Below are 14,186 nucleotides of genomic sequence, written 5' to 3' on the forward strand. Positions count from 1 at the left end.
GAGGCTCTGTGCAGGGAACTTATTCTGTTTTGGAGAATTTTGGATTTGGAGGAGTGGGCAGCTGAATATTAATAGGGCAGAGTGTGGCAGTCAGTGTTTTGCGGGGAGGGGAACGATATTTGGTTCCCCGCGCCCCCCCCCCCCTTAAAAAAAAACAGTAGGCACCACATGGGACATGGAGTATGTCCAACTGGATTTGCTTGTAACCACCCAGGAGCTAACTACAGTGCCTAGCACTTAGTAAGCGCTTGACAGAAGCAGTTTGGCTTAGTGGAAGGAGCATGGACTTGGGAGTCCGAGGTCTTGGGTTTGAATCCCAGATCTGCCACTTAGCTGTGGGACTTTGCGCAAGTCACTTCACTTATCTGTGCCTCAGTTATCTCATCTGTCAAATGGGGACTAAGCCTATGAGCACCACGTGGGAGAACCTCATACCCTTGGATCTCTCCCAGTGCTTAGAATAGTGCTTGGCACACAGAGAAAGTGCTTAACCAAGACCATCAGGATTGTTAGTATCATTGTGACCATCATGATTATTATGATAGAATGATCTCGGCAGCTCGTATGTCGAAAGAAGCCTCATCGTGCCCAACCTGAGGTCGGATGAGGAGGGAGGAACCTGACCGGCTATTTCTCTCCCAACCGACGTCATTAGATAGATCTTCCCGGGCTTGAGCGCTATCCCTTGGCGGTGTGGGCACCGTCCGGTCAATCCCCAGACTTGCCCGATCGGTGACGGATTGAACGCCGTGGACCGCGTTGCCAGCCCCAAGAGCGGGATTTGGATAAGTGTGCGTGTGACCGAGAGAGTATAATGGGGTAAACTTTTGGGGAAGGATAGGTAGGAGGAGGCTACTACTCCAGAGTCTTGGCTTGGAGGCTGTTTGTGCCAACTGGGCCCTGGGCCCCTTCCGTACAAGGGAACTGGTTCGGTCTGACAGGAATGTGGGATCAGGGAAACCCGGGGCCCTGAATTCTAGCGATGGGTCCGACCTCACTGTGGGCACAGTCCCGTGTTCAGGGTCCACTTGCGTTCCCTCGGGCCTCAGAGAAGGACCTCATCTGGGCCTGCCACTAGCGGCTTCTGGGAGTCTAGCGTCCGCCGTCAGACAGGAAGACTGTCGGTGTGTCTCCTCTGTTTTGCTCTAAAGAGCAGAGTTGTGAGATGGAGTTGTCAGCAGTGCAGACAGGGGGTGGGGATGGCAGGAATGGGACTTCAAAAGGAAAGGAGTCCAGTTGGGGTGGGACCTCCAGTCCCTGGAGTACTAGTTCCTCCTGAAGTAATGGATTGAGAGGAGTTGGTTCAGGATGAGTTGGGCAGAGTTGAGCATTCAGCTTGAGTGTGATTGATGGTCTGTGTATGAAGACCTCACCTTTTGTGGTCTTGGGGTCTTAAAAAGGAGGGAGAATAAAGTCCTAAAAACAACCAAACACATCAGAAACCTGCACCCGTCTCTCTCCAGGTTCGTTCCCACTGATATTCCCAGAGTAATCGACTGACTGGTGATTTAGATGCGGTCAGTGGCTGTGGCCAGAGGTTCCGACGAGCAAACTGCAACTTCGGAATCACTCATCCAGGTCTCCCGGCCGGGGTTCGTGTGCGCAAAGGACAAGACCGGTGGAGGAGTTGCTCTCAGTCCCCTCTCCATTGCATTGACGCTCCGGGGTCCGGTCCCATGTTGCCGGAGGAGGTCTCGGCGGTGAGTCCCCCGAGTCGTGTCTGTGGTTGGGCTCGAGACCCGTCCGGGAGTCTCGCGGCCTCGATGCCTGGCGGTTCACGGGTCGGGGTGGGATGACCGAGGGTGATCCATACGAGTTGTCCCTCTCTCTCTGGGTCCTGCCTGATGCATTTTCCTAGCCTTGAGCATCATCCCTTCAAAGTTTAGACTTTCTCTGACTTGCCCTGCTTCTGAGACGAAGCCACTATGTGGCGACCTCACCGGAAAGGTGTCGGTTGAGTGTCTCTGTGTGTGTATTGTGTGTGTGAATGACGGCAGGGAGGATAACTGGGTCCGGGGGGGGTCGGGGAGGGGGGTTAGAAGAGTGAGGAAGCAGCTGCCTTTGTTGACACGGAAGCCGGCTCTGGAATTGGGGACCCTGGCTTTGGTTAGGGCACTGTTTGTTTTGGACTTGATGGTGGGGAAAGAAGCCCCGGGGATTTGATTTTGTTAATGCATTCCAGCATAGTTTAGTGAACACTTACTTTGTCCAAAGCACTGTACTGAGCACTTGAAAGAGTCCACTTTAGTAGCAAATAGAGACATTCCTGCTCATAAGGAGCTCACAGACTAGAGGGCAGTTGTAGTTCAGAGGGGCACAGGTCTATAGACAGGTCCACGTCCTACCTTCTGAGTCCCCCGTACATCCTCAGTCCCCAGAGAATGGTCTCCGATGCTTCTAGGGAAGCCGGGGAGGTGAGGCTTTGTCAGGTGTGAGGAAGGGATTTTCACGGTCTCCCTCCGCTTTTGCAGAGAAATGGCATTCTGGGGATGTCAGTAGGAGAAGGATGTCAACGCTAAGACACAATGACAGAAGCAACAAAGCCAGATGGGGTGTCTGTGGCTGTCCTGCGTTTTTTGTGGAGCCAAAACAGTAGCGGCAAATGCAGGTCTGGTGCTTGAAACTGACTTGAGTGCAACGTTCAGATGTGCTGGATATCTCTGGATTCAGGAAGAGCAGCCCTAGAGCCTATTTGGAGTGGGTGGGGAGGAAGGGGTCTCTGGTGGGGAGAGGGCTTGAGTGTTAAGGTAGAGTCTAGTAGTGAAGGGTCCTCTCTTTGGATCTGCCTGGCACTCCTCTAGCTCTCCCAGAGGTGACCGTTCTGTATCTGCTCTTTGTTGCTCTCAGAGGAATGGGGTTCTCTGTCAGGACAGAAAGGGTGGGGGTGGGGGTGGGGTGTTCATTCTGTGTGTGTGTTTGTAACTCCATTCTCCTCTGGAGTCCTGTAGCTTTCCACCTGAATCTTTGTCTGAAGCCTAGAAAGATTTGTCCAGCGCTTAGAACAGTGCTTTGCATATAGTTAGCACTTAACAAATGCCATCATTTTTATTATTTGGTTCTGGTTAATTCAGGCCTTAGGCCTCCCTTGTTCACTGTACCATTGCCCTGGAGACCTGGTCTTTCATTCAGGCTTCCTGCAGTCCGGCAGTGTGGGGATCCAGTGGCGGGGGTAGGGAAGGGTGTTGAAGATGGGGTGTCTCTAGTGGTCCTGGCATGCGCGTTGAACCCACAGTTGATATGGGGGGGAGGAAAGTCTCTGCTTTGGAGAAAATGCAGTTTAGGCCTCTGCTCTCATTTCTTTTGGAGCACACAGGAGCATCGGTGGACCCCTAATGCCTCGGAGTGCCCTATGCGGGGATTCCAACTAGGCGCCAGATACCGGGACTGCCTCGATGATTTCTGTGCGTGCGAGAAGGAATTTCACTTTGTGCTCTTCTGCCCCCATCCCTGCTCTGTTTATTCCTGACCCCATCCCCTATCAGTTTCTTCATGCCCCTTCCCCCCTCTCTTTTTTCCTGCTCTCCATCTGTCCCCTGTATCTTTCTTCCTGCCTCCCTTCCCCTATCTCCTTCCTGCTCTCCCATCCAGCTTTCTTTCTTCCAGACACCCACACTCTCTCTGTTTTTTCTTGCCACCCATCATCTTTTTTTCTGTCCTCCTCCACCTCTATCCTCCTTCCTGCCTCCTCTCCCCTCTCTTTTTCTTCCTGCCCCCTCTCCTCTCTCTTTCTTCCTGCCCCCCATGTCCTCTCTGTTTCTTTCTGAACCCCCATCCCGTCTCTTTTCTTCCTGCCCACCCTCCCCCTCTCTCTTTCTTCTTGCCCCCCATCCCCTCTTTGTTTTTTCCAGACCCCCATCTCCTATCACTTTCTTCGTGCCCCCTTCTCCCTCTCTTTTCTCCTGCTCTACGTCCTCTCTATCTTTTTTCCGGCCCCCCTCACCTTCTCTGTTTCTTTCCCCCTCCACCCCCCCACCCTTTCTGTGTGTTCCTGGCCTCTCTCTCCTTCTGAGTTTCTTCCTTGCCTCACTATCTGTTACTTCCTGCCCACCTCGCCCTCTGTTTCTTTGTGCCCCACCTCATGCTTTCTGTTTCTTTCTGCCACCTTTCATCTTTTCTGTTTCTTCCTGCCCCCCCATCATCCTCTTTGTTTCTTCCTGCCCCCCCACCCTCTCCACATCTTTTTCCTGCCCCCCTCCCCCTATCTCTTTCTTCCTGCCCCCCTTCCCCCTCTATACTGTCAGCTCATTGTAAGTGGGGAATGAGTCTGTTTATTGTTATCTCTTACTCTTCTAAGCCTGCAGTACAGTACTTGGCACACAGTAAGCGCTCAAGAAATTTGCTTTAATGTTTGAATGAAGGAAAGTTTTGGGCAGGACACCAGTCAACCAACACCATTATATGTTCCTTTCCCAAGTAGTTAGTATAGTGTTCGGCACACAGTAAGCACTCAATAAATACAATGGATTGAAAAAGCCCTTCCAAGATAAACTCCAACCAAAATTATTCAGGAGGGGGTTTGAGGTATTTAGCCAATGCCAGGGTCCAAAGAGGGTCTTCAAGGGCAGATCTGCTGCTTCCAGGCAAGGATAATGTGGATATCATTTTTCTTTGGTGCCACTACTCTGAGGCTCTGGCCTTTAGGTCACCTGCGGGACTCTCAGCTCGGTGACTGAGTTCTCGGCCAGTGGTGACCACAGCTTTCTCTGAGGGAGTCGATCCCAGCTAAGAGAAGGTTTTATTCATTCGGTCGTATTTATGGGGTGCTTACTGTGTGCGGAGCACTGTACTAAGCCCTTATTTACAGGATTCCTTGTGTCCGAGCCCCCATTCTTTCCCTGAACGTGCTGAACGTTAGTTCGTTGTGGACAGGGAAAGTGGAGGCTGATGATTATATTGTATTCTCCCAAGTGCTCAACACTGTGCTCTGCACCCAGTAACTGCTCAAGAAGTAGGATCGAATAACTCTGTGAAGCCCTGCCCTGCTCTTATCCAATTTGTTCTCGGTGTGGACCACCCCCAAAGTCAGAGTGCTCTTCAGCCAGTCAGTCAAACATACTTATTGAACACCTGCTGTTTGCAGAACATTGTACTACACGATGGTTAACGTTAGAGGAGCGAAGTGTTACGGCTGGGTTGTGGTCGGACGATAGGTTGTCAGGTTGAAGGCGCCCGGTCGCATATCCAGATGTGGTGTAAGCGAGGAGATGGAGGTGACGAAGTGACTCTGTTGTTCTTGAGAAACGTTAAGCCCCCTTGTGTTTCCTCAGGCTGGCGGTCACACGCCGACTCGATGGATTCCTTTGGGCCGAAACAAACGGGAAGCGACGTCAGCTTCAAAATCTGGAAACCCCTGCGTCACTCAGTGATGGGATTAGAGCAGCGTGGCCCCGTGGCTAGAGCCCGGTCCCGGAAGCCAGAAGGACCCGGTTTCTCATAACGTCTCTGCCACTTGTCTGCCGAGTGAAGCGAGTTGCCTAACTTCTATGGGCCTCAGTTACCTCACCTGTAAAACAGGGATTAAGGCTGCATGTGGGACGAGGACTGCATCGATCCGATTAACTCTTCTCTACAGCGGCGCTTAGCCCAGTGTCTGGTACATAGTAAACACTCAACACATATCCCCCAAAATAAAAGCAAAGTGAGTCCAAGTGCCCTGTCCCTCCACGAGTCCTTCTCTAAGACCTTTTTTCCTCTTGTTCCTCTCCCTTCGGTGTTGCTCTGACTTGCTTACTTCATACATCTCCCAATCCCGACCCCCCAGCACTTATGTCCAAAGCCGTAATTTATTGATATTCATGTCTGTCTCCCCATCCAGACTGTTAGTTCACTGTGGACAGGGAAAGTGGAGGTTGATGATTATATTGTATTCTCCCAAGTGCTCAGTACTGTGCTGTGCACCCAGTAAGTGCTCAATAAATAGGATCGGATAACTGTGAAGCTCTGCTGGTGCTCTTATCCAATGTGTTCTCGGTGTGGACCACCTTCAAAGTCAGCGTGCTCTTCAGCCAGTCAATCAAACATATTTATTGAACACCTATTGTTTGCAGAACATTGTACTACACGCTGGAGAGAAAACAACACCAAAACATCACCCGCCCACAGGGAGCTTACATTATAAAGACGGAGACAGACACTAATAGAAATTAAGAAATTACAGATCAGAATAATGGCAGTAGTAGGCAAGCACTTACTAGGCGCTAGGGACCGTACTAAGTGCTGGGGTGGATCTAAGCAAATTGAGTCGGACTTGGTTCCACTTGGGACGCACAGAATCAATCTCCATGGTACAGATGAGGTAACTGAGGCACAGAGAAGTGCAGTGACTAGCCTGTCACATGACACATGAGCGGCAGAGCCGGGATCGGAACCCAGGCCCTTCCGATTCCCCCGCCCGTGCTCTAGCCGCGACTCCACGGGCGAGGGTCGGGTTTCTGTAGATTTTACCATGACGGATTGTCGTCGCGGTCCGCTGAACTTGTCAGAGGGGATGAGTTTATATTGACTTTGCGGTCTGCCGAACTTGCCCGGAGACATCGATCTCCGGCCTTTGTGAGGGGAACGACCGCCGCCAAACTCACCGGTAGGGTTGAGTTTGCGTCGAATTTCCCATAGACCACCGACGCCGCTGTCCAGCCAAATCGCCGCGAGGGGTGAATTTGATTTCCAGTCTCCGTCGGGGAAGCCGGACAAGCTGTCGGGAAGGAAGTTTCAGGGTATCCCGGTGGCATCGCCTATCAGGGCTTATTGCTGGAAACGATCACGGTCACCGTCGATGGTCTGCATGAGAACTAACCGTGTACAGAGCACATGACCGAGTGCTCTGGACCCAATCATAATAATTCTGGTATTCATTAATTACCCGATATGTTCTGGGGACCGTCCTGAGCACCAGGGTGGATATGACCAAATCAGGTCGAACCCGGTCCCTGTCTTACATGGGGCTCACGGTTTCCACCCCCTTTTATGAATGAGGGAACTGAGGGCCAGAGAATTATAGGGACTTGGCCAAGGTCATGCAGCAGAGAAGAGAAGGAGCTGAGATCCAAACCTGTGACCTTCGGACTCCGGAGCCCGTACTTTAATCGGCAGTCGTGTTCCCGACCCGTCGTGACCTTATGGTCTCAAGGGGGGTGGGTAGCAAGTAATGTAAAATGTATAGCTATGTATGATGTGTGGTAGTTTTCCATAGTTTATGCTAGGCGGGCCCCATACTAGCCTCTAGTGGGGTTCGTGTTCTAAAGGGGGAGAGAGAAGGCATTTCGAAGATCAGTTTTGCAGATGAGGAAAGCGCGACCCATCAAAGAGGGGCCGAGTGCCCCGGGAATTGTCGTGGGTAAAGAACAGGAAGTAGGTTGCATCTCTGCAGGCACATGTGGACTTTTGCAGAAAAAAATGACGACTTCTCCATAGGAAAATATCTATGTAGAGGTCCTAAGACTCCCCCCTATGCCGACACACACATATTTTCACAGAAGTCCCGGCTCTGCCGTCGCCTGCCCTGTGACTTGTTCTCTTCGTCCATCCCCCACTGACAGTCCCACAACACTCATGTCCATATCTGTAATATATTTATTCATAATTGACGTTTGTCTCCCCCCCCCCCCCCGCAGGAAGTGTGTCTCTTTATTGTTGTCTTTCATTCATTCATTCAATCGCATTTATTGAGCACTTACTGTGTGCAGAGTACTGTACTAAGCACTTGGGAAGTACAAGTTGGCAACATAGAGACGGTCCCTACCCAACAGCGGGCTCACAGTCTATAAGGGGGAGACAGACAACAAAACAGAACATATTAACAAAATAAAATAAATAGAATAAATATGTACAAATAAAATAGAGTAATAAATACGTACAAACATATACATATATACAGGTGCTGTGGGGAGGGGAAGGAGGTAAGGTGGGGAGGGGGTAAGGAAGGAGGGGGCTCAGTCTGGGAAGGCCTTCTGGAGGAGGTGAGCTCTCAGTAGGGCTTTGAAGGGCGGAAGAGAGCTAGCTTGGCGGATGGGCAGAGGGAGGGCAGTCCAGGCCGGGGGTCAATGGTGGGACAGGTGAGAACGAGGCACAGTGAGGAGCTTAGCGGCAGAGGAGCGGAGGGTGAGGGCTGGGCTGTAGAAGGAGAGAAGGGAGGTGAGGTAGGAGGGGGCGAGGGATGGACAGCCTTGAAGCCGAGGGTGAGGAGTTTTTGCTTGATATGTAGGTTGATTGGTAGCCACTGGAGATTTTTGAGGAGGGGAGAAACAGTGCCCAGAACATTTCTGCACAAAGACGATCCGGGCAGTGGCGTGAAGTATGGATTGAAGTGGGGAGAGACAGGAGGATGGGAGATAGGAGAGGAGGCTGATGCAGTGATCCAGTCGGGATAGGAAGGATAGCGCTTCTCCCAAGGGCTTAGTACAATGCTCTGCACACTGCACTCAATAGATACACTGATTTCCCCTTTCTAAAGAGGGGTCCAAACTGAAAGTCCTATACGGGACAGGGAAGGAATCAAACTCAATTTTCTGATCTGTATCCCAATGCTTAGCAAGTATCCTAGGGAAAAAAGGTTTTTTTTTCCTTTTAAACCAATTAAGATTTTCACCCTTAAACATACAACACATTTTACTTTGTGCTCTGTTAACATCGATATACTCTCAGGAAACACATGACTTCTGCCCATGCAGCCGTACAGTGACTTCTTTGACTTTATGCATACACTCACATGCATCATTGTTAAGCACTTAGTATCTACCAGGCATTGCCGCTGTTGTCGGCCGAAGGATACACACTGCTTCCGGGTGCTAGGCCACCACCGTGGTTGCTGAGGTGTCGGTTTTCCAGGTGAAACTCTATCGCCCCTTTTTATAGTATCTGTTACATGTTTCCTATGTGCCACATACCGTATTAAGCGCTGGGGTAGAAATACTAATAATAATAGTCATTATTATGACAGTTTAGAGAAGTGGCAGACACATTTCCTGATCACCATGAGCGTACCCCCTTAGAGGCTATCCCTTAAGTCTACATTGTCTTCCTCACAGTTTCCAGCCATCATCAGAGATATCTTTTAGAGACATCTTCAAGCTAATGAGAAAGTTCATGGCCTGGACGGAAAATCCAGGCTCACCTCTCGATTTTCCAAGGTCGGGTTCACGACATATTTCAATCCTTTATTTTTGGCTTCACTTTCTTTGGATTTCCATGGTCTCTGGACCCTCCTAGAAGACGCTTTCATTATAAATTGGCCTGATTTATTCAGAGTTAAATCTTCAACCACTTTGACTCTAAGCAGCAAACTGTCCCCGCTCAGCATTTAAGTGTGTCTTGGAAGCTTTTATCTTAAGGGATGTGGAAGAGGACATCATGAGCATGGGATGGGTTTGGGCACATTCGGTGAATAAAGGCCAAACGTGGCCGTTTAGTCTGGTGATGATAATCATAATTGTGCCATTTGTCATTAGTGCTATTTGTTAAGCACCTACTAAGCGCCGACACTGGTCCAAGAAAAGACCCAAGTTGCCATGCGGGCTCTGCCAAAGGCCCGCTCTGTGACTTTGGGCAAGTTGCTCCAACTCTCGGGGCCTTGATTCTTGTGTTCTCTTTCCTGCTTTGACAGTGAGATCCAGATGAGCCAGGGACCGTGTCTGACCTTATTCACTTGTATCTACCCCAGTGTTCAGAAGGGGGTCGAACACATAGTAAGCGCTTAACAGATAGCATCTGTTGTCTGCCAGCAGACTCGGTGTGGCTGACTCCATTTTGTGCAGACCGAGAGCGACTCCAGTGTGTGTAAGGCTATTTTAATCAAAGTGGCTCTGCTCTGCCTGGGCTGTCTCCATCAATCAATCAATCGTATTTATTGAGCACTTACTGTGTGCAGAGCACTGTACTAAGCACTTGGGAAGTACAAGTTGGCAACATACTATCCATCCTGTATAGGCCGTTATCTCCTGATAACTGTGATTCTGATACCAGACCCTGATGGACAAAGGGGGTTGTTACTTAACTCAGGATCTAGGAATGCCAAGGTTTGGCGCTTGCGGGAATCCTTTGTGTTGCGTGGAGGGGGAACCAAATAAAAGAGGAAGAAGCGGCTGGGATCGGGGCTATCTGTCACTCGTACCGCATCCCTGGGTGAAAGGGCAGACGGCCACCTTCCTACCTTTCCTGCTCTATCTGACTTCTCCCTTGTGAGTCTCATTCATTCCTGCACCTTGGGTACGACACCCTCAACTAAAGAGAAACCTAACCCTTCCCCTTTGATGGGTCGTGAGTTTCTCCCATAACGGTTTCTCCTTAAACATATCCAAAAAAGTGTTCCGTGAGACTCGTGACACCCGGGACATCAGTGCTTAGTACAGTGCTTGGGACATAGTAAGCGACTAACCGATACCGTTATTATTATCTGTGGGTCCGAGATGTGCAGTGGCCACTCTAGTGGCCGGACTTCAAGCTGACCTGCCTTTCCTTTCTCTCTACCTCCCCTCATTTCCACCCTTCTCTTCCACTCTCCCCAAGGTCATGGGTTGAGCCCCCAAACTTGGCCTCCACTACCTACTTCTTACACCGACCATTGCGGAAAGTAATGTCATGATAATAATGGCATATATTAAGCGCTTACTATGTTCAAAGCACTGTTCTAAGCGCTGGGGAGGTTACAAGGTAATCAGGTTGTCCCACGGTGGGCTCACAGTCTTAATCTCCATTTTACAGATGAGGTAAATGAGGCCCAGAGAACTGAACTGACTTGCTCCAAGTCATTCAGCTGACAATTAGCAGAGCTGGGATTTGAACCCATGACTTCTGACTCCAAAGCCCGTGTTCTTTCCACCGAGTCATGAAATGGTAATCATTGAGCTGAGGCACCGCCACTGGGTGGAAGCCTAGCCTTAGCAGAAATCATTTTGAGGAACACGGAGGAGGACTTTGTAAATACCATTGTGAAAAGTACCTCCTGGTTTCGAAAATCCTGTGTCACTGCTGAATTTTACGGTGATATAGAGACAATGGGAACTGTGTCAACGAGCTAGGGCACCAAAGATAACCTTATCTTGCGTTGGTCCTGCTCATTGGGGTGGCCTGTTGTCTGGATAGAAATGTAAATGAACAAGTGCCTTCGGCATATTACACTCATCACCTCTGCCGGGGTGGTGCTTGCCCTTCTGCAGAAGAAAATGTGGAGACCCTCCAAATCATGATTGCCTCTCACTGACCCTTCAGAACAACAAATAGGACCAATTTTATATGCAACAGGACAGAAGTAGGGAGGAGAGAAGCAGCTCAGCCTAGTGGAAAGGGACTCAGAGGACCTGGGTTCCCAACCCGTGGCTCTGCTCCCTGTCTGCTGGGGCGATCCCGAGCAAGTAGCTTCACTTCTCTGGGCCTCAGTCGCCTCATCTGTAAAATGGGGGATCAAGAGTGCGAGCCCTTTGAGGGACAGGGACGGTGTCCAAGCCAACTCTCTCGTATCCACCTCGGTGCCTGACACAAAGCTCTTCACAAATGCCATGAAAAAGGAAACCAGAAAGCCAAAGGAGAGACAGAGTGGAGGGGAGAGTGGGGGCCCCTTGATGGATTCCTTCATTCATCTGTATTATATCCCATCCTGGGTCTAAAGTACCAGAGCCCCCCTCCTCCCTGACTGAGCCCCCTCCTTCCTCTCCCCCCCCCGTCCCCCGCCCCATCCCCCCGCCTTACCTCTTTCCCCTCCCCACAGCACCTGTATATATGTATATATGTTTGTACATATTTATTACTGTATTTATTTATTTTACTTGTACATATTTATTCTATTTATTTTATTTTGTTAATGTGTTTTGTTGTCTGTCTCCCCCTTCTAGACTGTGAGCCCGCTTTTGGGTAGGGACCGTCTCTATATGTTGCCAACTTGTACTTCCCAAGCGCTTAGTACAGTGCTCTGCAGTAAGCACTCAATAAATACGATTGAATGAACACTGGGCAAGCCCTGGAGGAGAATTAGACTTGATCCTTAAGCAGTAGGTGAATGGCCTGCAGGTACTTCTAATTCAGGATGTTTTTCCTGATCCTTTTAACGACAGGCAGCTGCAAATCCCTTTCTCCTGAATAGCCTTCTGCTTTTCTGCTCCTCACCCTAAAACCCCACCCCCAGAAACCCAGTCTCTTCATTAGGTTCTCTTCCATGGGGGTAAGGGACACTGCCCTTTTCAATCCCAGAAGCTGCTGAAATATTCTCTCCCCCTTTAGGGCCCGCGGAGGTTAGTTCCTGTCGGCTGTGGAGAGGAGGCAGGCTAGGCTCCTCTGTGAGTTTGGTTTGCAGGGTCGGTGATTCCCCCCTCGGTTAGCTGATTTTTTGTTCAGCCATGTTTGTGGATGGTTCCCAAAGTGGGGTTGCTGATGGGTGTGGTTTGGATTTTGAGTTTGGATGGCCTAGGAGTAACTTGGGTGGATTCTCGAACCCAGGTCCGATGACTCACAGTCCGATGCTCTTTCCACTGGACTTTAGCTTAAACTGCAGCCCCCCTGTGCACCTGTGTGGGAATCAGATTCAGAAGTATTTACAGAGTATATCCTCCTGTGTCGAGCGCTGCACTAAGTGCTTGTGAAAGCACAATAGCATTGGTAGACACGATCCCTGCCTTCGGAGAGCTTAGAAGCTAGCAGGAGAGAGAAATACTTTAGGTTAAATTACTGGTGAAGGAATTGCTTCAAGTTTATCAGTATGAACGTTACTGCTGTGGTAAAGGTGGAGAAGAGAGTAAGGTTTTAGGATTATGGATTTAACTGCAGAGGTGACACAGAAGTGAGTTGAGGGTGGCAAGATAAACGATTAGTCAGGGCAGGGTTCCTGGAGGAGATGTAGACTGTAAACTCGTTGTGGCCAGTAAAAGTGTCTTTCATATTGTTGGGTTGTATTCTCCCAAGCACTTAATACAGTGCTCTGCACGCAGCAAGCACTCAATAAATACGATTGATGGATGTGATTTCAATAGGGCTTTGAAGATGGTCAGGAGGTATCGTTCTGCCCGATATGAAGAAGAGAGGATGAAGAAGAGAGTGAGATTGAGGTTCAGAGTGTCGATTGACATTAGAGGAGCCAAGTGTGCAGTCTGGGTTTGAGTGGAAGACCACCCAGGAGAGAGATTGAGTGCCTTAAAAGCAAAGACAGTCTAAGTAGAAGGGAAAATGAGTATTGAATCCCTGTTTTGCAAATGAGGGAACCGAGGCCCGGGAAGGTAAGTGACTTGCCCAAGGACCTTGGGAGGGCTGGAATTTGAACCCAGAACCTCTGACCCCCAGGCTTGTGCTCCTCAGACTAGGCAAAGTCGCTTCTCTGTGGCTAATAGATGTCCAGTAGTAATCTTTCTGATTCACTTAGAATCACTCTCACCTAGCCATTGGATTGGAATCTTACTTTGGGCAGGCTTTGGATCTCAACCTTCTGTTAGACATCACAAGTTCTTGGAATGGTGCAATCCAGGCAGTGGGTGCTCAGGAAATACTATTATTATTATTAAAACTACTGATTACTGCTAGTATTATTAGTATCATTATTAGGGCTGTTTGCCTACTGTGAATGAGGCATTCCCCCAGGCCCAGCAGCTTTGGATTTGTGGGCGCAGGTCACTGGCACCGTCATTTTGCATTTTGTAGTTGTAATTGCTTGGAGTGAGTGGATAGAGTACTGGCCTGCAAGTCAGAAGGTCATGGGTTCTAATCCCGCTCCGCCACTTGTCTGCTGTGTGACCTGGGATGTCACTTTGCTTCTCTGTGCCTTAGTACCTCATCTGGAAAATGGTGATTGAGACTCTGAGCCCCACATGGGACAGGGAATGTGTCCAAACCTATTTGCTCATATCCACCCCAGCGCTTAGTTCAGTGTCTGGCACACAGTAAGCACTTAACAAATACCCCAATTATTATCAGTCGTAGTATTGTATTTATTGAACGCTCACTGTGTGCAGAGCATTGTATTAAGTGCTGGAAAGGAATACAGAGGTGGGACTCAGCCAGGGTTGCTGACCCACGACTGAAGAGTTCAAGGTGATGGTTGCCAGAGTAGAAGGCTCTCAAGAGAAGCCCTTTTTGCCAGAACCCGCAATGGTCAAGTGCTTCTCCAGGGGAAACGGAGATTGTTTTCTCCATCTTGAGATGGCGGTTAATCATACACCGACCTCCCGCCCCCGGTCTCCTTGGTGGACATCTCCCATGGAGAATTCCTCAGG

General features: G+C 49.7%; 1 protein-coding gene across 1 annotated transcript in view; it reads left to right on the forward strand.

Annotated features, from left to right (window-relative positions):
- Positions 1–1,509: 1,509 nt before the first annotated feature.
- Positions 1,510–14,186, forward strand: part of LOC119937598 (WD repeat-containing protein on Y chromosome-like) — a 43,099-nt gene continuing 30,422 nt past the window's right edge. The window contains exon 1 of the mRNA XM_038757147.1: positions 1,510–1,700. Within this exon, the coding sequence (XP_038613075.1) occupies positions 1,513–1,700 (188 nt within the window). The 5' untranslated portion in view covers positions 1,510–1,512. The remainder of the gene's footprint in view (positions 1,701–14,186) is intronic.

This window comes from Tachyglossus aculeatus, chromosome 15 (assembly GCF_015852505.1).
Source record: "Tachyglossus aculeatus isolate mTacAcu1 chromosome 15, mTacAcu1.pri, whole genome shotgun sequence".
NCBI lineage: Eukaryota > Metazoa > Chordata > Mammalia > Monotremata > Tachyglossidae > Tachyglossus > Tachyglossus aculeatus.